Below are 25,310 nucleotides of genomic sequence, written 5' to 3'. Positions count from 1 at the left end.
GAACCGAGGACATAGGTTTAAGGTGAGAGAGGAAAGATTTAATAGGAACCTTTTCATAGAGGAGCAATTTGATTCTATGATTGTTAGAATCTGAGAGTAACAATTCTTAAAGATAAAAGAGATTATTGATTAAATATTAAAAATACAAAAACAAATGGAATGCAGAGAATAATTAAAAGCTAAGAGAAGAATCGAGGACCAAAGAACATAGGTTTAAAGTGAAGGGGAAAAGATTTAATAGGAAAGTGAGCGGTAAGTTTTCACACAATTGTGGTGGGCGTATGGAACAAGCTGCCAGAGGAGGTAGTTGAGGCTGGGTCTATCCCAACATTTAAGAAACAGTTAGACAGGTACATGGATAGGACAGGTTTGGAGGCATATGGACCAAACTCGGGCAGGTGGGACTAGTGTAGGTGGGACATTGTTGGCCAGTGTGGGCAAGTTGGGGCAAAGGGCCTGTTTCCACACTGTATCACTCTATGACTAAGAACTAAACTGAAGAAACACTCGAGTTGTCAGCTTCCAGAATGAATAGTCACTGGGCATTTTAAATGCTGAATCAACCTTGACATTCAGAAGAGAATAGGATCTTGTTTTTGGTAGTGTGGAAAAACTGTTGGTTTAAAGTAGGGCTAAGATAAGAATTTTAAAAAATTCTCTAAGGTAAAGTTGATAGTCAAAACTTGGATGAATGAACGGGTTAAATATACAGCTCAATCCTGTCCTCATAAAATTATAAAAAGCTGAAGTAGCTGATAATACTGATCCATCATCACTATTCTGGCACCCCAGGTTCCACAGCTTTGCTGGCCATCTGTTTTTGCCAGACCAAGAGGTCACGGCCTCGGACGAGTAAAACGGTTCCTGACGGTCCGTCCGCCAAGACTGTCAGAGGGCCGAGACACCAGCCTGTAAAGTCAGCCTCGGAAGTCGGCTGTTGGCATGGATCTGGTGGTTCCTGCGGCTCTGGGTGGCCGGAGTTCCAGAGCCCCGGTGGCAGAGGGCAAATTCCACCCGCCTAGCGGCCCGATGTGGTTGAGATCGGCTGCCTCATCTGGCCCAGGCGCCACATTTTCGGGGGGAGTTCCGGAGGGGATTTCAATAGACAATAGGTACAGGAGTAGGCCATTCGGCCCTTCGAGCCAGCACCGCCATTCAATGTGATCATGGTACTTTGCAAGGGCGCTCTCGTAATTTTGCTTGGTTTAAAGGATTGGCCAGACCACCAGTTATTGGGAAAATCGGTGGAGGACCTGTATATAATAATCCAACTCTCACATCAAAGCAAAAACCCTGCATGTACTACACCCTTGCTGTGCAGTTTGAGAACGCTTTTGACATGTCATTCTGTAGTAACATTTAATCAAGTTGCAATGTTAGACAAGACAATAGGTGCAGGAGGAGGCCATTCGGCCCTTCGAGCCAACACCGCCATTCAATGTGATCATGGCTGATCTTCCCCAATCAGTACCCCGTACCTGCCTTCTCCCCATTTCCTCGGACTCCGCTATCTTTAAGAGCCCTATCTAGCTCTCTCTTGAAAGCATCCAGAGAACCTGCCTCCACCGCCCTCTGAGGCAGAGAATTCCACAGACTCACCACTCTCTGTGAGAAAAAGTGTTTCCTCGTCTCCGTTCTAAATGGCTTACTCCTTATTCTTAAACTGTAGCCCCTGGTTCTGGACTCCCCCAACATGGGAACATGTTTCCTGCCTCTAGCGCGTCCAATCCCTTAACAATCATATATGTTTCAATGAGATCCCCCCCATCCTTCTAAACTCCAGAGTGTACAAGCCCAGCTGCTCCATTCTCTCAGCATATGACAGTCCTGCCACCCCGTGGAATTAACCTTGTAAACCTACGCGCACTCCCTCAATAGCAAGAATGTCCTTCCTCAAATTAAGTTGCATTCAGAAAGTGTGGCATTTTATGAGCAAAGAGTATGCAGTAGATGTTATGAAATGTACAGATGCTGACCTTATTCAGGGCACTACTGAGTTGCTTCTCATATTCAGGTGGGGTACGGAGCAGCAACAGCTGACAAGCGTCTTTCATCAGTGGGATGACACTGAGAAAGATTAACACAGCAATGAAGAGAGAACAAATAGGATCTGCAATTAGCCATCCAAACTGGCGGATTAGAAGAGACGAGATGATCACTCCCACGCTGCCCAGCGTATCTGCCAGCACGTGCAGAAACACTCCTGCAACAGAGATGCCATTTTGCAAAAGGAACGTACATTCATGTCTCAAGACTATTTTGGCTGTGCAAATACATTGGATCATAAATATCTATTTTTCTATCAATTCATTCAACTTTTATCAGGTGGTGCAGTGGTAGAGTTGCTGCCTTACAGCGCCAGAGAACCGGGTTCGATCCTGACTACGGGTGCTGTCTTTGCGGAGTTTGTATTTTCTCCCCGTGACCTGTGTAGGTGTTGTTCGAGATCTTCGGTTTCCTCCCACACTTCAAAGACGAAAGGTCAATTGGCTTGGTATAGGTGTAAAATTGTTCCTAATGCGTGTAGGGTAGTGTTAATGTGCCGAAGGGCCTGTTAGTGTTAGTGGGCCAAAGGGCCCGTTTCCGCTCTGTGTCACTAAACTACACTAAAATTAACTGAAGGTACTATTGGGACGACAGATGGCACAATGGGCTAAGTGTTCGGCTGGCAACCGGAAGGTAGCCGGTTCGAATCCCGCTTGGAGTGCATACTGTCGTTGTGTCCTTGGGCAAGACACTTCACCCACCTTTGCCTGTGTATGAATGTGTGTGAATGTGTGTGAGTGATTGGTGGTGGTCGGAGGGGCTGTAGGCGCAGATTGGCAGCCACGCTTCCGTCAGTCTGCCCCAGGGCAGCTGTGGCTACAGAAGTAGCTTATCACCACCGAGTGTGACTGAGGAGTGAGGAGTGAATGAATAATGCGATGTAAAGCGCCTTGAGTATTAGAAAGGCGCTATATAAATCCCATCCATCATTATTATTATTATTGTTGCCTGTGACAGTCCAGTCCATGGGAATTTTGCTGTGTACAAATTGACTGTTGCTTTACACCTATTCCATACATTCATTACTGTCAACATAAACCAAGATTGACTATAGTGGAGTAGGGTTTCGGCCCGAAACGTCACTTATTTCCTTCGCTCCATAGATGCTGCTGCACCTGCTGAGTTTCTCCAGCATTTTTGTGTACCTTTGACTAGCAATGTTACAAAATTTTGAGATTTTAAAAATCAAGTCTGTAATTTATCCCATCAGATAAAGCTTAAAAATAAGTTTAATTTAACACCTAATTCACTTTCATATCTCAAGTATTTAAAAAGTTATGGCCATTTTCATACTCGGAAATGAGCATCTTGTTCCCTATTGATTTTCTATGGACATAACAAAAAAGCTGTGATCGTGAACAGTCAAAAGCCCATAACTTTCTTAAAAATTAAGAGAACTGAATGAAATTTTCAGTTATCATAGATTGAAGCATTCTGAAACAAATATAAAATAATCTTACTTGGATTACCTGAAATTAAAGCATATAATTAGTTAGTTACCTAATTGTAGCTAATTTCAGACTTCAATTACTAGATCTAAACATCTATCCATTTCTTAATAAATGATTAACATTTTTAAATAGCCTAAATGTCCAAATAATATTCACAAATAATTCACAATAAAACATGATTTTTAAATCTCATTTACATTAATTTATAGGCCAAATGGAAGGAATTCAGTGTTCAATTGCTGTAAATAAATGCCCATTTAAATCAGCTTTCTAGTGGGATCCTGTGAACGCGCTGGTTTAGAACGTTCACATTGCGGTAGATTTGTGCCCTCAAATGCCCAGAAAAATACTGCGGGATATAATGGGCCCAAAATGAGCTACTCGCAATATTAAACTTTGTATAAAGGGATCTTTAGAAGCCCTTTTTAATGTAAAAATATACAGCATACCTTCAGCTGTCTGCTTTATGAGACCCTGCGGTTGCTGGCGGTCGCGGGTTTAGAGATTGATTTTTAAACTACCATAACTATTATACGAGGCCTTTAAAACTAATAATAGCTTTTGCGACGGGGTCTTCCAGCGATTTTTCGTTAATAATTAACTAGGCTGAACATCTTCGATTTGAACAGCCTAGAGAAAATCGCGTTTTAAACCCGCCCCCCTCTAAACGGCGCCAAAATCGCGCACACTCGCACCGGCAGATTTTCAACGACGCTTCAGGTAGGCTTTGCAACATACCTACTTTGACTATCTCACATACTCTTAGTCGATGCATGTCCTTTTGTTTTATAGTGTGGCTACTAAACATATAGTTTAAAAAAAAAATACTCAAGGATATGAACTAAACGTAGCATCTATTCTAATAATGACAGCCAATCTGTGCACGGCAGTGACCCAAAAAGAGAACTGTTGTAGATGATTGTAGGATCAGTTTCTGTGGCATAGTCGGATAAAACAAAATTGGCAAGGACACGGCTGAGATCTCCTGCCCCTCATTAAAAACATGTTTACTTTACAGTGGAAACAGGCCCTTCGGCCCACCACGTCCGCACTGCCCAGCCATCCCCGTACACTACGCACGAGGGACAATTTACAGAAACCAATTAAGCTACAAACCTGCACATCTTTGGAGAACGGGAGGAAACCGGTGCTCCCGGGAGCATGCGGTCACAGGGAGAACGTACAAATTCTGTAGACACCACCCATAGTTAAGATCAAACCCAGGTCTCTGGCGCTATAAGGCAGCAACTCAACACTGCACCACAGTGCCACCCCTTAATAAATAAGCCTGTTATGTTAAGTAAAGAAATGAACACCCAACTTATGGGGTCAAGCCTCTGGAGTAGAACTTAAACTAACAATCATACGGCAGTCAGCTGCATGGGGAATTCAGCATTATATTTTTTCCAAAAATATTATTAACAACGCCACTTACGCCAAAGACATCTCAGAGTCATACAGCGTGGAAGCAGACCCTTCAGCCCAACTTGCCCACACCGACCAATATCCCCCATCTACACTAGTCCCACCTACCTGCCTTTGGCCCATATCCCTCTAAACCTGTCCTATCCATGTACCTGTCCAAATGTTTCTTAAACGTTATGATAGTCCATGCCTCAACTACCTCCTCTGGCAACTCGCTTCATACACCCACCACCCTTTGTGTAAAGAGGTTACCCCTCAGGATCCTATTAAATCTTCCCCGCTCATCTTAAAGATGTGTTCAAGTAGTATTGAATTATAGGCATGTTAGTGGGTTAATCTAAAGATTATGGGCCAGGATAAAGTAAAACCTGCAGATGAGAAAGATAAAATATAATAGACATAGATATTTAAATTTGATTAATAGTTGATAAAATGATCACTGCTAGGCAGGCATAGAAGTAAACTTTTCATGCAAGTGATGATGTTAACAGTTGGTGCTTCTTTATTTTATGAGGGGGCAAATTTTCTTCCAGCCAGGTCCAGGGCTCAAAATGAGGTATTTAACCTACTGTACATGTTCACTACAGAAAAATGCTGCCCATATTCTGCTGACTACTCTGCTGGAACATCTTACTTGCACAGTAGTTGAATTATTGAAACAATCTCAAATATAAGGTTGACGAATGAATAATCCTGCATTTCATTCAGTTTAGTTTAGAGATACAGTGGGGAACAGGTCCTTCGGCCCACCGAGTCAACGTCGACCAGCGATCTCCTCACACTATCCTTTGTACTAGGGACAATTTACTATCTTTGCCAAAGCTAATAAACCTACAAACCTGTACACCTTGGGAGGAAACTGGAACACGTGGAGGAAACACCACGCGGGCATGGGGAGAACGGACAAACTCCACACAGGCAGCATCCATGGTCAGGATGGAACCCGGGTCTCTGGCGCTGTAAGGCAGCAACTCTACTCTGCGCCACCCTATTAACATTTACATATTTACACATGCACCCAGAGGTGGGGGACATGTATTGGGGTTGGATCAAGTGAAATAGATGAGGCCAACAGGCTTGCAGACAAAAGCTCTGGTATTTGTCTTGCTATACTGGAACATCCTATGATTCATGGATTTAAGTTTGAGTGTTATAGAGTCATACAGCACGGAAACAGCGGTATTTATAAAACAGCCTTTAGTCTAACTCGTCCATGCCAACCTAGAAGCCCCATCTGCTCATGTTTGGCCCACATCCCTTTAAACCTTTCCTATCCACGTATCTGTCCAAATGTATTTTAAATGATGTTATAATATCTACCTCCTCTGGCTGCTAGTTTCAAATACCTACCATCCACTGTGTGAAAAAGTTGCCCTTCAGGCTCCTATGCCCTTTGATTTTTGATTCCCCTACTCTGGGTAAAATACTCTGTTCATTCACCCGATCTATTCCCCTCATGATTTTGCACACCTCTGTAAGATCACCCCCCAGCCTTGTGAGCTCCAAGGAATAAGTCCTAGCCTGCCTGCCCAACCTCTCGCGATAGCTCAGGCCCTCGAGTCCTGGCGATTAAACATAGAAACAATGTCCGCGTAAATCTTCTCCGCACTCGTTCCCGCTTAATGGTTCTTACACAACAAACAACTTCATATAAAAGGACCAATTTTTAATACACTAAATGATACTTTAAAAAAAAAAGCCAAAATTGCTATTTATGTGGATTTGGTATTTAGTATAAAAGTGTTCAATTGCACCAAACACGTTACCTCTCATGTTGGCGTTCATCCCTCCTTGGGATGGTCCTTGGGAATGGCCATGGTTGTGGCTGTGACTGTGGCCATGTCCTCCATGCCCATGGTCACTATGTCCATGCCCGTGCCCGTGCCCATGGCCGTGGCCGTGTTCATGCGATGAGCAGCTGCTTTGAGAGCCACCATGGGAATGGGCATGGCTAAAGGCGCAGATACCAATCAGGTTCACGATCAGACCCCCAATGGAAACAGGCTGTGCAAGATTAAAGAGGAGTAAAACAGAATATAGCATTGGTACCATAGTTTAGTTTAGAGATATTTTTTGGAATAACGCACTCAGGTCACGTACATGCCTAATTCACGCATTTCTGAACAACGCGCTACTTTTCAAGCGCTTAAATCCGGCGTAAAACATAAAGAGCCTGTATAGAGTGAAATGCATACGTTCAGTGAGCATCAAGAATCACCCACCGTTAACATCTCTGTGTCTATGTCTGGAGGATCGAAGACTCTCGCCACAGATTCAATGAAAACAAAAAATGCGATGACCATTAAGAAAAGGCCGTTAATAAATCCAGACAGAATCTCGAGGCGGCCGTATCTGCAGTGAGGAAAAGAAAAATAGTTTCATTTGTTTGATGAATCGCTGTTAAAGTCAACGAGCAATGCTAAAATTGAAGGCACTAAAGGAAGATTCTGATCATCTGCAGTTCAACTATTTAGAAATCCTAATGGCTCGGAATTATGTCTGACATGGTGATAAGTCATAGAGTGATACAGCGTGGAAACAGGCCCTTCGGCTCAATTTGTCCACACCGGCCAACATGTCCCATCCACACTAGTCTCACCTGCCTGCATTTGGCCCTTATCCCTCCAGACCTGTCCTATCCTTGTACCTGTCTAAATGTGTCTTAGATGTTGGGATAGTCCCAGCCTCAACTACCTCCTCTGGCAGCTTGTTCCATGCACCCACCGCCGTCTGTGTGAAAAACGTACCCCTCACATTTCTATTAAATCTTTCCCCCTTCACCTTAAAATGATATTTGCTGTGCTCATTTTTAACAACCTGGGGCCCTGATTACCACACTCCCTTTCAACTCTCCAGGTTCACGAGAAAATTTATAATACTGCATCACAGTGGTGCAGTGGTAGAGTTGCTGCCTTACAGCATCATGTTCAACCCTGACTGCTGCCTGTTCGGAGCCTGCACGTTCTCCCTGCAACCGTGTGGGTTTTCTCCGGTTTGCTCCATGCCAAAGACATGCAGGATTGTAGGTTAATTGGTCTCTGTAAATTGTCCTTTGTGTATTTGATAGGACTCATGGAATGGCGATGGTTGGTCGGCACGGACTCGGTGGGCTAAAGGGGCCCGTTTCCACACTGTATCTCTAATCCAAGCTGCGTAACAAAGTTATAGAGTCATACAACATGTAAGGCCCGTCGGCCCAACTTGACCATGCCAACCAACATACCCCACCTACACTAGTCCCACCTGCCTGCATTTGGCCCATATCCCTTTCAACCTTTCCTATCCATGCTCCTGTCCAAATGTATTTTTCAAAAGTATAGAGTAACATTCAAATGTTGGAAATATCTGCCAGACTGTAACCAAAGTCCAGTTTGTGCTGGATTATCAGAGTTTTGCTGTGCTTCAGAAAGCACTATGATAAAATGATTTGAAATAGCAAAAGGCAACCAGCTTAACTTGGGCCGAATGCTAACCGGCAACGATTAATTAGGTCAGGATATTTTCTCAGTGAGTGATTAGTGAGCATCAAATGATCATTTGCTCCTTTGCCATTTCCTGTGCATTACTGGAATCGCACTGCACTTGTACGAGAGCAGTTGAGACTTGGCTTGAGAAATTCATTGCCACAGAATGCTGGGGAGGCCAAGTGAATCGTTATTTTTAAGGTGGAAATTGATAGGTTCTTGATTAGTAATGATGTCAGGGGTTATGGGGAGAAGGCAGGAGAATGGGATTGAGATAAAGATTGATTAGCCATGATTGAATGGCAGAGTAGACTTAGAAACATAGAAAATAGGTGCAGGAGTAGGCCATTCGGCCCCTCGAGCCTGCACCGCCATTCAATATGATCATGGCTGATCATCCAACCCAGTATCCCGTACCTGCCTTCTCTCCATACCCCCTGATCCCTTTAGCCACAAGGGCCACATCTAATTCCCTCTTAAATATAGCCAATGAACTGGCCTCAACTACCTTCTGTGGCAGAGAATTCCACAGATTCTGTGTAAAAAATGATTTTCTCATCTCGGTCCTAAAAGACTTCCCCCTTATCCTTAAATTGTGACCCCTTGTTCAGGACTTCCCCAACATCGGGAATAATCTTCCTGCATCTAGCCTGTCCAACCCCTTAAGAATTTTTAAAGTTTCTATAAGATCTCCCCTCAATCTTCTAAATTCTAGCGAGTACTAGCCAAGTCTATCCAGTCTTTCTTCATATGAAAGTCCTGCCATCCCAGGAATCAGTCTGGTGAACCTTCTCTGTACTCCCTGGGCCGAATGGCCTAATTATGTTCTTGTGACTCATGAGAAATGAAGTCCGATCTCGACAGCAGAATGACTTCTCCGCACTCGTGTACATGAGCACGATGGGATGCATAGACCAACATTAGAGACACTAACCCATACGAGTAAATTCGAGTTGCCTTCCACCTGGTCATCAGAGCTGCAAAGAGACCCAAGACTAGTGCTGAGCAGTCAAACAGCATGTGGAAACCATCAGAAATAAGCCCAAGGCTGTTCGTCCACACTCCATAGAATAATTCCACAAATGTAAAGGCCTAAAGCAAGAACGGGATGACTCAGTATTTGATTGTTTGCTCATCGCTGGATTAACATACAAGATTGCACATGCTTTTGATTATTTGATTACTTTCTTACCAATATCCGAGATAGGATTAAAAATACAGAGAATACATGGATATGCGTGAAGCCAATGGGCAAAGATGTCACCAAGTGTCTTTGGGAATGATTATGATACATTATGTCAAAAGGTAGGTTTTCTGCACATCACGAATGTCCCACTTTATTTCCAGCATGTTGTCTCGCTGCATCTTTATGTAGTTGGCCCACTCTGCTGAAGCCATCGCATTTGCCCTTCTCACCTCAATGTTTATTTATTGTAGTGACTATTTACATGCGTGACCTTCCATTCTCCATCAATGTCCGAAAAACTGCCTTTTTCTAATGCCATACCAATTAATCATCCTTGCAAGTGTTAATTTACCATCCCAAACTGAAGTAATTCTTACAGTAAATTTTCTTCACAGTGTCTTTCTTCAACCTCATTAACCTGCAGTAAATCCATATCCTAACCTCTCCCTTTCCAGCCTCCTTCCATTTTCCCCAACCAATGACGGTTTCGCACATAAAACCTTTCACACCGCACTTTAGTTTAGTTTAGATACACAGCGCAGAAACGGGGCTTTCGGCCCACTGGGTCCGCGCCGACCAGCGATCCCCGCACACATACACTATCCGACACACACTAGGGACAATTTACAATTATACCAAGCTAATTAACCTACAAGCCTGTACGTCTTTGGAGTGTGGAAGGAAACCGAAGCACCCAGAGAAAACCCACGCAAGTCACGGGGAGAACGTACAAACTCCGTACAGACAACACCCGTAGTCAGGATGGAACCCGGGTCTCTAACGCTGAGAGGCAGCGACTCTACCCCAGCGCCACCGTTCCCTCACTTCAAATTCTTGTTTAAAGACAAAGCTTTGATCAAGCTTAGAGTCATCTCCCATAGACATCACCCCAGTCTGCCATATGTATTCAATATCTTGCTAAAACTCTTTCACGATAGATCCTTGCTGAAACAATATTTATTTTATTTAATGCATGAAGAAAAGCAGCAAGCACTTACAAGGTTAAGGCAGAGAAAGTAGAAGATCTGCCTCGAATCATACTCTTCCAGAATTTGTTTTAAGGAGTCTTTGATGAACCTGGGCAACGACTGTGAAGTGTGCTGCAAAGCATCGCCCATGAAGCTATACAGTGGGGTCCCTTCAGGCGAATATCCAACGAGAGTACCCTTCTGGCCCTTCTTGGAAGGCGAGGACAAGATGCTGGCAGCTAGGAAAAGAAAATATTGGTGAATTAAATAATTAGCTGTTTTGTCCTGTTTTGGGCTTTAATTTCTTGGAAACCTTTTTTACGTATTATACTCCGACAGTGAATATATCGAACAGGTTAAAAATGTAAATCTGTGGAATTAATTGCCACAGAAGGCTGTGGAGGCCAAGTCAATGGATGTCTTTGGAGTGTGGAAGGAAACCGGAGCACCCAGAGAAAACTCACGCAGTCACGGGGAGAACGTACAAACTCCGTACAGACAGCACCCGGCCTTTACATTTGTGGAATTATTCTATGGAGTGTGGCAAACAGTCTTGGGCTTATATCCGATAGTTTCCACATGCTGTTTGACTGCTCAGCACTAGTACTCATGTACACTAGTGTGGAGGTCATTCTGCTATCAAGATCGGACTTCATTTCTCATAAGTCATAGGAGCGGAATTGATGGGGAGAAGGCAGGAGAATGGGGGTAAGAGGGAGAGATAGATCAGCCATGATCAAATGGCAGAGTAGACTTGATGGGCCAAATGGCCACATTCTGCTCCTATCACTTATGAACTACATTTCCAATTTGACATGGAACTGTAACCCAAGTAAGACACCAGCCAATATCTGTTACATTATTAAATTCCAATTAAGCAACGGTATCAAAAGCTTGCACGTTTCAAATGAAGGAAGGGAAGAATGAACACTATATTTTTCTTTGCACAGTGTGAGATTAATAGACGTAAGGAGCAAAATGGTGGAAACTACAAAGAACAAATTGCTCAGTAGGTCAGGCAGCATGTGTGGAAGGTAATTGACAGACAACGTTTCGGATCGGACTCATCTTCAGTCTGTCCGTTTTTCTCCACAGAGGCCTGCCGAATTCCTCCAGCAGTTTTTTTTTTTTTGCTCAGGATTCTGGCATCTGCAGTTTCTTGTATCTCCAAATGGTGCAAAGTGATTTGGTTTTAAGTGATAGGTTTGAAGGAGGAATATTAGATAAGAATTTAATAGCTACTACAACATTCAATTTGAATGCTGATGCATAAACTGCAAAGCAAAATAGAATATGTTTTCCAAAATAACATTACTGAATACGGAAGTGTATAGTATGAATACAGTAGAATAAAAACGGATGCAATGCTGAGGCTTTACAAGGCCACATTTGGTGTATTGTGAGCAGTTTTGGGCCCCATACCTGAGGAAAGATGTGCTGGTGCTGGAGAGGGTCCAGAGGAGGTTTACAAGAATAGTCCCAGGAATGATTGGGTTAACATATAATGAGCGTTTGACAGCACTGGACCTGTACTTGCTGGAGTTTAAAAGGACATAATTGAAACTTACAGAATGGTGAAAGGCCTGGATAGAGTGGATGTGGAGAGGATGTGGAGAGAGTCCAGGACCAGAGGGCATCGCCTCAGAATAAAAGGATGCGCCTTTAGAAAGATGAGGAGGAATTCTTCAGGAAAGCTCTGGAGGCCAAGTCAATGGATATTTTTACGGCGGAGGTTGACAGATACTTGATTAGTACCAGTGTCGGGGGTTATGTGGAGAAGGCAGGAGAATGGGGTTGAGAGAGAAAGATAGATCAGCCACGAATGAATGGCGGGGTGGACTTGATGGGCCGAATGGCCTAATTCTGCTCCTATAACTTCTGAGCAACACAAATAACAAAGGGAAGAGATAAGACTTTTGCCTTCCATCACAGTGAGGAGGTGTTGGAGATTCACTGTGATGGATGTTTGTGTAAACTGTGTTAAGTGTGGGACTTGGTTTTTTTTTGTAATGTAAGACTGTAGAAAATGCAATTTTTTTCAAACCAAGCTGTTTGAATGACAATAAAAGGCATTCTACTCTATTCTATTCCATTCTATTCTAATCATCTCCTGGAGAAAGGCTAGTGGGGCTAAACAGGAAAAACTGAACAGATTACTCCAAAGGAGTTTATCAACATCCGGCAAAAGGAAAAATAGGGCCAAGTTCTGGGACCAAGGGTGTCGGAAAAACCGGTGGACCACCTGCATTGTAAAATACCTGAAAATGAGATTACTCACCGAGGATGAAGAAGACAGCACTGACCAAAACTCCACCTGACAGGACGTGTTCCGTGCTGTGCTGCAGCGTTTGTTTGTTGATCACACGCAGCTGGTCAGTTATTGGATGTGTCCAGAAATTTGCAAGGAGTAAGGCCCCAAAGACGATAAGAAATGAGCTGTACTGTGCGCACTTTGAAACTTCAATCTTGGCTGAACACACGGATTCCACATAGAAGTCCAATATTAGCACACAGAAGATGACAGTCCCGAATGGCATGATGAGAGAAGACCAGGATTCAATTTTATTCTTTAAGATACAAAAGGCAAATAGTTAGTAAGGCGCTTGTCCTTGTTAAAGATGCTTTCAGCCTTAAGGGCCTGTCCCACGAGCATGCGACCTGCATGCAGCAAGCCCGACCAAACCGGAAGCGGGGGCCGCGCGGAGGTCGAGTGAGTGACGTGAAGTTCGAGCGAAGTCCGCGGGAAGTTCACGCCTGACGTACGGCGTCGAGACGTGGCGTATTCCTGTCGAGGCGGTGCGTACGGCGTCGAGGCGGCTGCGGGCCGGCAGGCCGTTGCCGCGCAGAATTTTTGAACATGGTCAGTTTTTCGGAGCCCCGCGCGATGTCGGGACCAGCTCCGCACAACTCTATACGGCTCCGGCGATCGAAGAGGGACCGGCCCCGCGAGGCCGTACGGCTCAAGCGACCACGTTAGGTCGCGCTTGCCGCATGGAGTCGCATGCTCGTGGGACAGTCCCTTTACTTTAGAGATACAGCGGGGAACCAGGCCCTTTGGCCTACTGGGTCCGCGGCGACCAGCGATCCCCGCACACAAGCACTATCCTACCCACTAGGGACAATTTTACTGGCTAATTAATCTACAAACGTCTGTGGAGTGTGGGAGGGAACCGGAGCTCCCGGAGAAAAACCCACGTGGTCACAGGGAGAACATACAAACTTCGTACAGACAGCACCCGTGGTCAGGATTGAACCTGGGTCTCCTGCTCTGTAAGGCAGCAACTCTACCGCTGCGCCACTGCGCTATCCTTCAGCATCACATTGATGCTATTCCAATCAATGTGCTGTAGCATTAAACTGTTGAATATTAGTCAAACCCTTGCATGAAGATAAATGATGGAAAAATATTGTGAAAACGTAACTAGACGCCTCTATCACCGTGAAGCAAATTGTATTATTGAAATAAATGTTGCAGATGCCCTCAAAAGCTTAGACATGTACTGCAACGGAAAAGGATTTCATGGATTGTAAAAGTCCATTAACGTACTTGCACTAATGTGTCACTTTAGTATAATGTTCCTTGTTTAAAAAGCACTGTGTAGTATTTTTCACCCATGTTTAAAAACGGTACCAGAATTGCAATGTGCCTTACTGCACCAGACCTAGGTTCGATCCTGATTACGGGTGCTGTCTGTATAGCATTCGTAGGTTCTCCCCGTGACTGTATTCACTGGAGTTTAGAAGGATGAGGGTGTATCTTATAGAAACATATAAAATTATAAAAGAACTGGACAACCTAGATGCTGGAAAACCTGTTCCCAATGTTGGCGAGTCCAGAACCAGGGGCCACAGTCTTAGAATAAAGGGGAAGCCATTTAAGACTGAGGTGAGAAAAAAACGTTTTCACCCAGAGAGTTGTGAATTTGTGGAATTCCCTGCCACAGAGGGCAGTGGAGGCAAAATCACTGGATGGATTTAAGAGAGAGTTAGATCGAGCTCTAGGGGCTAGTGGAGTCAAGGGATATGGGGAGAAGGCAGGCACGGGTTATTGATTGAGGACAATCATCCATGATCACAATGAATGGCTGTGCTGGCTCGAAGGGCCGAATGGCCTCCTCCTGCACCTATTTTCTATGTTTCTATGACTGCGTGGGTTTTAACCGGGTGCTCTGGTTTCCTCCCACACGCCAAGGATATACAGGGTTGTAGGTTAATTGGCTCCCGTAAATATTGTAAATTCTCGCATGTGTGTAGGATAGTGCCAGTATGCGGGGATCACTGGTCGGTGCGGACTCGGTGGGCAGAAGGGCCTTTTTTCCCCACGCTGTTTCGCTAAACTAAACTAACTGTACCATGAAATCTTCTTTAGTAAAAGTCAGACATTTTCATTTAGGTACAATCGAGCTCCTTATCCAAGGAGGAATTATTTCTTGATGAAAAATGGGTGCTTAATTAAGAGAAAATATATCCATGATAATAATGCAGTCATAAATTACCCTGAGCATTTATAACCAGTGCTTGTCAAAATGAACATCTCTTAATGGAATTGAAGGACATAAAAATACCAGTGGACGTTCTTGGATGAATTAGTGATTATTAGATGCTTAGTGAATCGAGGTTTTTTTAATTAACCTGCTCACTGCCAAGTGTTTTCCCCCCCCCCCACTATTGGCCATGACCCGAGTATACTCAGGGGTGGCACTGAACAGGTTAAAATCGAATTCCTGAACAGCACGGGAACATTGAAAATACAGGAGAGTCAAGGAGAATTCATTTGAGAAGATCTGGGAAAAATGGACCGTTTATTTGAGCCATGACACCAATTAGATAAATGCCGAGCTATATATGGGAAGATTGCGTTATATAGAACTCGATGGTATGTTTGTATGAATGTTGAATTATCTCCAGATAACTAATCAATGTAGTGTTTTTTCTTTTTTTAATTTGGTAAGTGAACCACATGGTCTTATTCCAATTTCTTTATTTATTTACTTCTTTTTTCCCCCCCCCTATCTACTTATTTTTTTATTTTGATTGCTGTTTTTCTTACTTTGCTTTATTTATGGTGATGGTGTTGCACTGTTTTGTATATATCTCTTAAAAATCAATAAACATTTAAGTGAAAAAAAAAGAAAATACAGGATATCAGGTTGACGCTGAACATGAAACGCAGTAACTAGCCACCCCCAAAATACGTATTTATCGTGTAACATTCAGTTGTGTTTCAAACAATACATGTTTGCAACAACCTGAACGTATGAATTTTTAAATCTATACATTTTTCAGAACCTCTTTGTGATAGGAAGGCACAGAGAGAAAATTGACTTTGTGGACTAACTGTTGCAGTGTCTTAGTGGTGGAAATAGAAGCAAATTGTTTTGTGGACAAGGATGCCGTAGATTTGGTAAAACTGGGGAAAGCCTCTGAATCGATATGGGGGAGAAAATTGAGTTTTTAAATAAATTTAAAGCAAGAGCTGATGGGATAGAACAGTGCCGTGATCCCTTCGAGCCGCCATTCAATGGCTGATCATCCAAATTCAGTACCCGTTTCCTGCTTTTTCCCCATATCCCTTGATTCCGATAGTCCAAAGAGCTAAATCTAACTCTCTAAATGTGATCATACACACAAAGGCAATGTCATTCATGAGAATTAAAATATTAATTTTAAATGCCGAGTTTTATGGTATCAATGGGTGACTGACAAATTGTGGATGATCAGCCATGACCACAATGAATGGCGGTGCAGGCTCGAAGGGTCGAATGGCCTCCTCCTGCTCCTATTTTCTATGTTTCCAAATGGAATTCATGGTGAAACAATGTAGAAACAAGGAACTGTAGATGCTGGTCACACTACAAAAGATAGATACAAAAAGAATTGCTGGAGTATCTCAGCTTGGTCAAGCAGCATCTCTGGAGAGAAAGGATGGGTGACGTTTCGGGTGAGATAAATTGAGAGGTGAACGAAAAGGAAGTGTTTTTGGCAAATATGGAAAATACAAGGGCCATGGCGGTGGAGCACCATTATAGTTGCTGCCTGCATCTCCAAACTAAACTCAACATGGATTCAGATTTAGCCTTGGGTTCCCGATGTTGGGGGAGTTCAGAACCAGGGGCCACAGTTTAAGAATAAGGAGTAAGCCACTTGGAACGGAGGCGAGGAAACACATTTTCTCACAGAGAGTGGTGAGTGTGTGGAATTCTCTGCCTCAGAGGGCGGTGTGGACGCTGGTTCTCTGGATGCTTTCAAGAGAGAGCTAGATAGGGTTCTTAAAAATAGCGGAGTCAGGGGATATGGGGAGAAGGCAGGGACGGGGTACTGATTGGGGATGATCAGCCATGATCATATTGAATGGCGGAGCTGGCTCGAAGGGCCGAATGGCCTACTCCTGCACCTATTGTCTATCGAGCAAGGTGATGTGCATCAAGCTTAGCCTGTGTGAAGACTAGGACAGAGATGATGTTATCAAGAGAGAGTTAGATTTAGCTCTTTGGGCTATCGGAATCAAGGGATATGGGGAAAAAGCAGGAAACGGGTACTGAATTTGGATGATCAGCCATGATCATATTGAATGGCGGCTCGAAGGGCCGAATGGTCTACTCCTGCAGCTATTTTCTATGTTCTGTGTTTCTATGATACAAGAGAACTGCACCATTAGCAAAACTGATGTTTGGTTTGTTTTCAATTATAGTGGCTCATTTTCCAAAGCCAATATACATTCATATATATATATATATATATATGCTTTAAAACCTGATAAGCATATTCCATGCAGAATTACCTCTGTAGTTGCGGTCAATATGATCACCCATGGAAACAGTAATAGGGCTGACATTAGAGTAGACAACGTATGGAGACGCTTTGCTCCGCCAACATCCACAGACAGTTTTCTGGAGGCTGTATGAAAACCAACCTTAAAACATAACGACATCACGAGTAGCAAAACCCCACCCTAAAACAGACAAAAGCAAAACAAATGGTGAATTTCCACGTACACATTTTCATAAAAGTTACAGTGTGCAAATTAAAGCTGTAAAAGTTAAATCTGAATTTGTTTATTTAGTTTAGTTTAGAGATACTGCGCGGAATCAGGCCCTTTGGCCCACTGAGCCCCGCACGCTAACACTATCCTACACACACTAGGGACAATTTTACATTAACACCAAGCTACTTAACCTACAAATCTTTGGAGTGTGGGAGGAAACCGAAGATCTCGGAGAAAACCCACGCGGGTCACGGGGAGAACGTACAAACTGCGTACAGACAGCACCCGTAGTCGGGATCAAACCCGCGTCTCTGGCGCTGTGAGGCAGCAACTCTACCGCTGCGCCACCGCCGCCCATTTATGTATTTGTTTCAGAAACTAATGATCTAGCCTTCATTTGGCTTGGAAACGTTTTGCACCAGCACCCGAGTTATATCGTGAAGTGACAACCATGAGTGTTCTGACTTTTAATACTATCATTCGTAGCTAGCTTCTTGGAGGAGATTAAATCTGAGCAGTGTGTCTGAGAATACAAATATGGTGCATTCAATGTTTCACCTGGATGTACGGACCAAAAATGGCAACTCATTACACAGGAAAAATCAATAGCTCAAATCTGCATCTCATCATTCTGTTGGTGAACTATTTCACTTTGTGCACTAGACCTGAGAGTCACATAGAACCGTTTAGTTTAGAGATACATCATGGAAGCAAGGCCTTCAGCCTACAGAGTCCGCACCGACCATCGATCACCTGTTCACACTAGTTCTGTTATCCTACTGTAGGTATGTTGCAAAGCGTACCTGAAGCGTCGCTGAAAATCTGCCGCTGCGGGTGTGCGCGATTTTGGCGCCGTTTAGAGGGGGGCGGGTTTAAAACGCGATTTTCTCTAGGCTGTTCAAATCGAAGATGTTCAGCCTAATTAATTATTAACGAAAAATCGCTGGAAGACCCCGTCGCAAAAGCTATTATTAGTTTTAAAGGCCTCGTATAATAGTTATAGTAGTTTAAAAATCAATCTCTAAACCCGCGACCACCAGCAACCGCAGGGTCTCATAAAGCAAATAACTGAAGGTAGGTTGTATATTTTTACATTAAAAAGGGCTTCTTAAGATCCCTTTATACAAAGTTTAATATTGCGAGTAGCTCATTTTGGGCCCATTATATCCCGCCGTATTTTTCTGGGCATTTGGGGGCACAAATCTACCGCAATGTGAACGTTCTAAACCAGCGCGTTCCACAGGGACCCACTGGAAAGCTGATTTAAAATGGGCATTTATTTACAGCAATTGAACACTAAATTCCTTCCATTTGGTCTATAAATTAATGTAAATGAGATTTAAAAATCATGTTTTATTGTGAATTATTTGTGAATATTATTTGGACATTTAGGCTATTTAAAAATGTTAATCACTTATTAAGAAATGGATAGATGTTTAGATCTAGTAATTTAAGTCTGAAATTAGCTACAATTAGGTAACTAACTAATTATATGCTTTAATTTCAGGTCATCCAAGTAAGATTATTTTATATTTGTTTCAGAATGCTTCAATCTATGATAACTGAAAATTTCATTTAGTTCTCTTAATTTTTAAGAAAGTTATGGGCTTTTGATTGTTCACGATCACAGCTTTTTTGTTATGTCCATAGAAAATCAATAGGGAACAAGATGCTCATTTCCGAGTATGAAAATGGCCATAACTTTTTAAATACTTGAGATATGAAAGTGAATTAGGTGTCAAATTAAACTTATTTTTATGCTTTATCTGATGGGATAAATTACAGACTTGATTTTCAAAATCTCAAAATTTTGTAACATTGCTACCTACTGTTGTATCCACTCCCTACACATTAGGGGCAATTTATAGTGGCCAATTAACCTAAAATCCTGCACTGGCACATCTTTGGGGTGTGGGAGGTAACCGGGGCACCTGGAGGAAACCCACGTGATCATTGGAATATGCAATCAGCAGGATCAAACCCGGGTCTCTGGCGCTGCAAGATGGCAGCTCTGCCAATTGTCCCACCGTGCAGCCCTTGGAACTTGTAACATTCATTTTAATTTAGTTTAATTATATTCCATGCCAAAGATAGACACAAAAATGCTGGAGTTAACTCAGCGGGACAGGCAGCATCTCTGGAGAGAAGGAATGGGTAACGTTTCCGGTCGAGACCCTTCTTCAGGCTGAAACATCACCCATTCCTTCTCTCCAGAGATGCTGACTGTCCCGCTGAGTTACTCCGGCAATTTCTGTCCATTTTTGTCGATTTAAACCAGCATCTGCAGTTCCTTCCTGCACATATTCCATGCCAAAACAGTTTATACTATAGATTAAATAAACATGATGCTTATTCTTTCTGGTGAGTGAATTCACCACTCTAAATTGTTTCTTTAGATTATTAAACTTGAGATAAGAAGTATGTGACTTTTGATATGATTCATAGGGAAATGACTAAACTTGGAGCGTAGACAGGAAATAAATAATTCAAAACAGTAAATGACAAAAATAACAGGCAGCTAAATTGCCTAACTGATCGAACCCAAACATTTGAATAAACAAATGTGCAGCATTGACAAATAAAGTTTTGCCTCTTTTCATTATGTTGAAAGTTGGGCAAGAAAAAAATTGTTGGAGGAACAGGAGGTCAGGACCCGTTTATGCATCTGTCCAGTTCTTCAGATGCTGCCTGGCCCATTGAGTTCCTCCAGCACTTTGCGTTTTACTCACGAATCCAGCATTTGCAGTTCCTTATGTCTCCATATTAAAACCAGGTTTTAGTTTCTGGATAGGGTTGGAAACCAGGAGGATTTAGATTTTAGTTTAGTTTATTGTCACTTGCAAGGAGTAGAGTGAAAAGCTTTTGTAGCGTGCTAACCAGCCAGCGGAAAGTCTATGCATGATTACAATCGAGCCATCCACAGCATACAAGATGCATGATCAAGGGAATAACGTTCAGTGCAAAATGAAGTCCAGTAAAGTCTGGCTAAAGATAGTCCAAGGGTCTCCAATGAGGTGGATAGTAACTCGGGACCGCTCTCTAGGTACTCTCGGGACCACTCTTGTAGGGGGCGCTCCTCTGTGTGCAGCCATGTCAGCAGCGCGTCAGTTTTTCCAGCTTTTTTTAATTTTTTAGTATGTTTTAAAGTGTGTATTTTGTGTTTCTTCGTGTGTTTTGTGTGGGGGGTGGTGTGGGGGGGTAAGGGGGAAACCGCTTCGGTCGCCTCCTCCATGGAGAGGCGACTTTTTCCAGGTCGCCTCCCCCGTGGCCTAACATCAAGGATCGGCGCGGCCTTTCCCGGAGACATGCCCGGGGCTTCAGCGGCAGGCGCAGCGTGGACTCTCGGCGTGGAGCGGGCGACCCTCGCTGGGGCTCGCTGGAGGGGAGCGCTCCGTTTCGCTGGCCCGGGGCAGCCGGCAGCCTGAAGTCGCAGCCTGAAGCCGCGGTCTGCAGAGCTCCAGCTGGTGCGGCGTCTACAGCCCGGGATCCCTCGTGGGGGACCCGGGGGAAGAAGAAGCCATCACTGCCGGCCCGCGGCCAACTTCTACCGCGGGTGCGGCATGGACTTACCATCACCCCTGGAGGGGAGCTTCGACCGCCGGCCCTGCAGTCTACGGTGCTTCTGGCTGCGGCGGGGACTTTAAATCTCGACCGCCGGCCTGCGGCCTACAACAATCTAAAGCCGCGGTCTCCGGTGAGGAAGAGCCGATCCTGGACTGACTGGACTCTGGTCCTGTACACGGGGGGGAAATGGAGGAGGACTGGCCAAATTTTTGTGCCTTCCACCACAGTGATGAATGCTGTGGTGGATGTTTGTGTTACAGTTTTATTGTGTGTTCTTTATTATTGTACTGCTGCTGACAACCCAAATTTCCACCAACCCTGGTTGTGTGGCAATAAATTATATCTATCTATCTCTATCTATCTAGGTGTCGATAAGATGGTTCAGTTGCCTGATAACAGCTGGGAAAAAACTGTCCCTGAATCTAGAGATGTGCGTTTTCACGCTTCTGTACCTCTTGCCTGATGGGAGAGGGAAGTATTATGCATCATTTAATAAGTTTGAATGTTTGCAAAATCACAAGTTAAAGGAGTAGAATTAGGCCATTCGGCCCATTGAGTCTACTCCGCCGTTCAATTATGGCTGATCTCTGCCTCCTAATCACATTTTCCTGCCTTCTCCCCATAACCCTCGACACCCGTTCTAATCAAGAATGTGTCTGTTCCTGCCGTAAAAGTATCACTATTCTGGGGGCCAAACTATTTAAAGTCCAAACAACATGTAAAATGCCAGATGAAAATGCTTCAGGAGTTGACAGCATAAGAATGAATGTATTAAATTGAATTAATCTTATAGAAACTTCTATCTTATAGAAACTTACAAAATTCTTAAGGGGTTGGACAGGCTAGATGCAGGAAGATTGTTCCCGATGTTGGGGAAGTCCAGGACAAGGGGTCACAGCTTAAGGATAAGGGGGAAATCCTTTAAAACCGAGATGAGAAAAACTTTTTTCACACAGAGAGTGGTGAATCTCTGGAACTCTCTGCCACAGAGGGTAGTTGAGGCCAGTTCATTGGCTATATTTAAGAGGGAGTTAGGTGTGGCCCTTGTGGCTAAGGGGATCAGAGGGTATGGAGAGAAGGCAGGTACGGGATACTGAGTTGGATGATCAGCCATGATCATATTGAATGGCGGTGCAGGCTCGAAGGGCCGAATGGCCTACTCCTGCACCTAATTTCTATGTTTCTAATACAATTCAAGGGGACCTAAGCGAGGATCCAGTTTGTTGATTTTAGCTCTGCATTCAACACCATTGTGCCAGAGCAACTACACTCCAAACTTTCCAAGTTGACTGTGCCTGAACCCCTCTGTCGGTTGATCACCAGCTTCCTGAGACAGGAAGCAGCATGTGAGGCTGGGAAAGCACATCTCGGACCCGCAGACCCTCAGCATAGGAGCACCGCAAGGCTGTGTACTCTCTCCTCTCCTCTACTCTCTCTACACCAACGACTGCACCTCCACAGACACCTCTGTCAAGCTTCTCAAGTTTGCGGACGACACAACCCTGATTGGACTGATCCAGGATGGGGAGGAGTCTGCCTACAGACAGGAAGTATCACAGCTGACGTCCAGGTGCCGTTGTAACAACCTGGAGCTCAATGCTCTTAAGACAGTGGAATTGATTGTAGACTTTAGGAGAGCTCCCCCTCCCCTAACCCCACTCACCATCAACAACACCACAGTCACATCTGTGGAGTCTTTTAAGTTCCTGGGAACCATCAAGTCCAAGGACCTTAAGTGGGGGGCTACCATCGACTCAACAGTCAAAAAGGCACAACAGAGGATGTACTTCCTACGGCAGCTGAGGAAGCACAATCTGCCACAGGCAATGATGGTCCAATTCTACACAGCCATCGTAGAGTCTGTTCTCACCTTCTCCATCATGGTCCGGTTTGGCTCAGCCACCAAGCACGACACCTGGAGGCTGCAGCGAATCATCCGATCAGCAGAGAAGGTTATTGGCTGCAACCTTCCCTCCATTGATGAATTGTACACTGCAAGGGCCAGGAAGCGAGCGGGCAAGATCATCTCTGACCCCTCTCACCCTGGCCACAAATTCTTTGAATCGCTTCCCTCTGGAAGGCGACTCCTGATTGTCAAAGCTGCCACAGCCAGACATAAAAACAGTTTTTATCCACGAGTAGTTGCTCTACTCAACAGCAAAAAATCTGTAGCCTCCCTTTGATCTGGTATTATGTTGGTTCACATGCTTGATCAATGGTGTTTTATCATGAATGTTTTATTATTATTAATGTTTAGTGTTTTCTGAGTCATTCGTAACTGTCACTGTATGTCATGTTGTTACTTGTGGGCGGAGCAACAAGGCAAATTCCTTGTATGTGAATAGTTGGCCAATAAACTTACTTACTTACTTACTTAATTGGCAGGCTAGTGCCATGTATTTTTTAATTACAAATGACGTTACCTTGTGGTCTGCAACCCCCAGGAGAGAGATAGCTGTATACAGTGCATGGGTTAAAGCACTGTCATGATGTCCCTCAGCTGGATGGCACATTTGGTTAAGGAACAAAATACACCAGGGGTTTAAAATACTGATATTCAACAGCAAGGTAAATTATTTACTGCTAAGCAATGAACAAAGTATTTTGCACTCAAAGACATAAAGGATACGGTGTTCTGCCATCTTGGCCATTAAATCATCATTGTCAAACAACAACAAACAAATGACGGCAATAATGAAGAATGCAGTTCCTCGTGTCTGGCGATCGGGAGGAGGGTGGACAGAGAAAGATTACACGGTTGGATTCATGAAATAGGAATTCAGTAGTCTTCAGAGTTTTTACTCGAAGCCAAACATTAAACCAGTGGCTTTCACACTTATGTCTGGTGGATCTCAGATATTGACTGACTGATTGAATTACAATTAAAACTACAAAGGTACTTGTGCTAGAACACCAGGATAAGCGCTCAACCAAGAAAACCAAGCCCAAAGCCAAAGTACTATCTAAACAATTATACCAACTTATGCTAAGGACGATAGCTAACGTCATATGCAATCGTCAGCTACCTACATCTTGACAAGCACATTAACACAAACTGATAGTGTGGTTGCAAGTATATGGTTGGGGTTATCAAGTGGGCTCCTCCCTTCACCGGTGTTTTGTTGAGTTAGGCCCACGATGCATCGGGAAGGCTCAACATTTGGTTCTGGTGGGGTCCCAGAACAACCCCCCTCAATACCACCTCCTCTCACCACCTACGTGACCTGTATCTACTAAATAAAGGAACCCAATATCCCTCCTGGGATAAATAAAGATCTATTGTATCTTATCGTACTGATTAACTCACTCCAACAAATGCTAAGCACTCCCATCCTACCTTCCACTTATCCTAACCCATCGTTAAACTGGTACTTTATGCTTTATTATCACGTGTGCTAGGTACAGTGAGGTTCTTAGTTTGCATACAAGTATGCAAGAGTGGCCACGTAAAGGGCGGCGACAAAGTTACAAAAGTATTTAATATAGTCCCTCTTCGTTCCCCCGAGGTGCCCGTACACTAGCAATGCACAGTACCTTGGCCGGGCTTCCATCAGAGCTCGTGAACAGCACACCGAGCAGTGAGATGACCACAATGTCACTGTGTTCAAACAGAAGTATTGTTCTGTGGAGGGAAAGCGCACGCACAGTGTTAATACATCAAGTTTCCCATCAATACCATCAGAAATCAGCAGTGCCGTGTCAAAGGGTGCATAATCGCGCAATATCACAAAGTGTCACAAGGGGGCGGCATGGTGGTGCAGCGGTAGAATAGCGCCAGAGACCAGGGTTCCATCCTGACTACGGGTGCTGTCTGTACAGAGTTTGTACATTCTCCCCGTGACCTGCGTGGGTTCCCTCCTGATATCTTCCCAGAAGTTTGTAGGTTGAATGGCCTAGTATAAATGGAAATTTGTCCCTAGTGTAGGATAGTGTGGGGATCGCTGGACAGTGTGGAATCGGTGGGCCAAAGGGCCTGTTTCCGCGCTGTATCTCTAAACTAAACTAAGTAGTCGAGAAGGTTATGTTGATAAATTTTGCAAAAGGATTACAACAGTTTCAAATGGATTATAAGGAATCACTAAACTGATACAAGGACTTAGAGGTGAAATCATCTTTTGAATTATTGTAACACACTCTACGTTGCACGACTTCTGGAAGACAAGTTTCAGTGATAGATTATAACCTTGCGTTTGTCAAATGTGATCTATTAAGTTCTACCAA

General features: G+C 43.8%; 1 protein-coding gene across 1 annotated transcript in view; it reads right to left on the bottom strand.

Moving 5' to 3' along the window:
- slc30a5 (solute carrier family 30 member 5) overlaps nt 1-25,310 on the bottom strand; it is a 44,010-nt gene that overhangs the window by 4,647 nt on the left and 14,053 nt on the right. Inside the window, exons 5-14 of the mRNA XM_033018578.1 lie at nt 24,624-24,711; nt 23,719-23,806; nt 23,513-23,589; nt 17,322-17,492; nt 12,819-13,107; nt 10,571-10,779; nt 9,321-9,478; nt 7,145-7,274; nt 6,689-6,926; nt 1,977-2,203 (exon numbers count right to left, since the gene is read on the bottom strand). Of these exons, the coding sequence (XP_032874469.1) occupies nt 1,977-2,203; nt 6,689-6,926; nt 7,145-7,274; nt 9,321-9,478; nt 10,571-10,779; nt 12,819-13,107; nt 17,322-17,492; nt 23,513-23,589; nt 23,719-23,806; nt 24,624-24,711 (1,675 nt within the window). The remainder of the gene's footprint in view (nt 1-1,976; nt 2,204-6,688; nt 6,927-7,144; nt 7,275-9,320; nt 9,479-10,570; nt 10,780-12,818; nt 13,108-17,321; nt 17,493-23,512; nt 23,590-23,718; nt 23,807-24,623; nt 24,712-25,310) is intronic.

This window comes from Amblyraja radiata, chromosome 3, assembly GCF_010909765.2.
Source record: "Amblyraja radiata isolate CabotCenter1 chromosome 3, sAmbRad1.1.pri, whole genome shotgun sequence".
NCBI classification, from domain to species: domain Eukaryota; kingdom Metazoa; phylum Chordata; class Chondrichthyes; order Rajiformes; family Rajidae; genus Amblyraja; species Amblyraja radiata.
The sequence above is the reverse complement of the archived record's forward strand: the minus strand, read 5'-3'. Positions and strand labels throughout refer to the sequence as shown.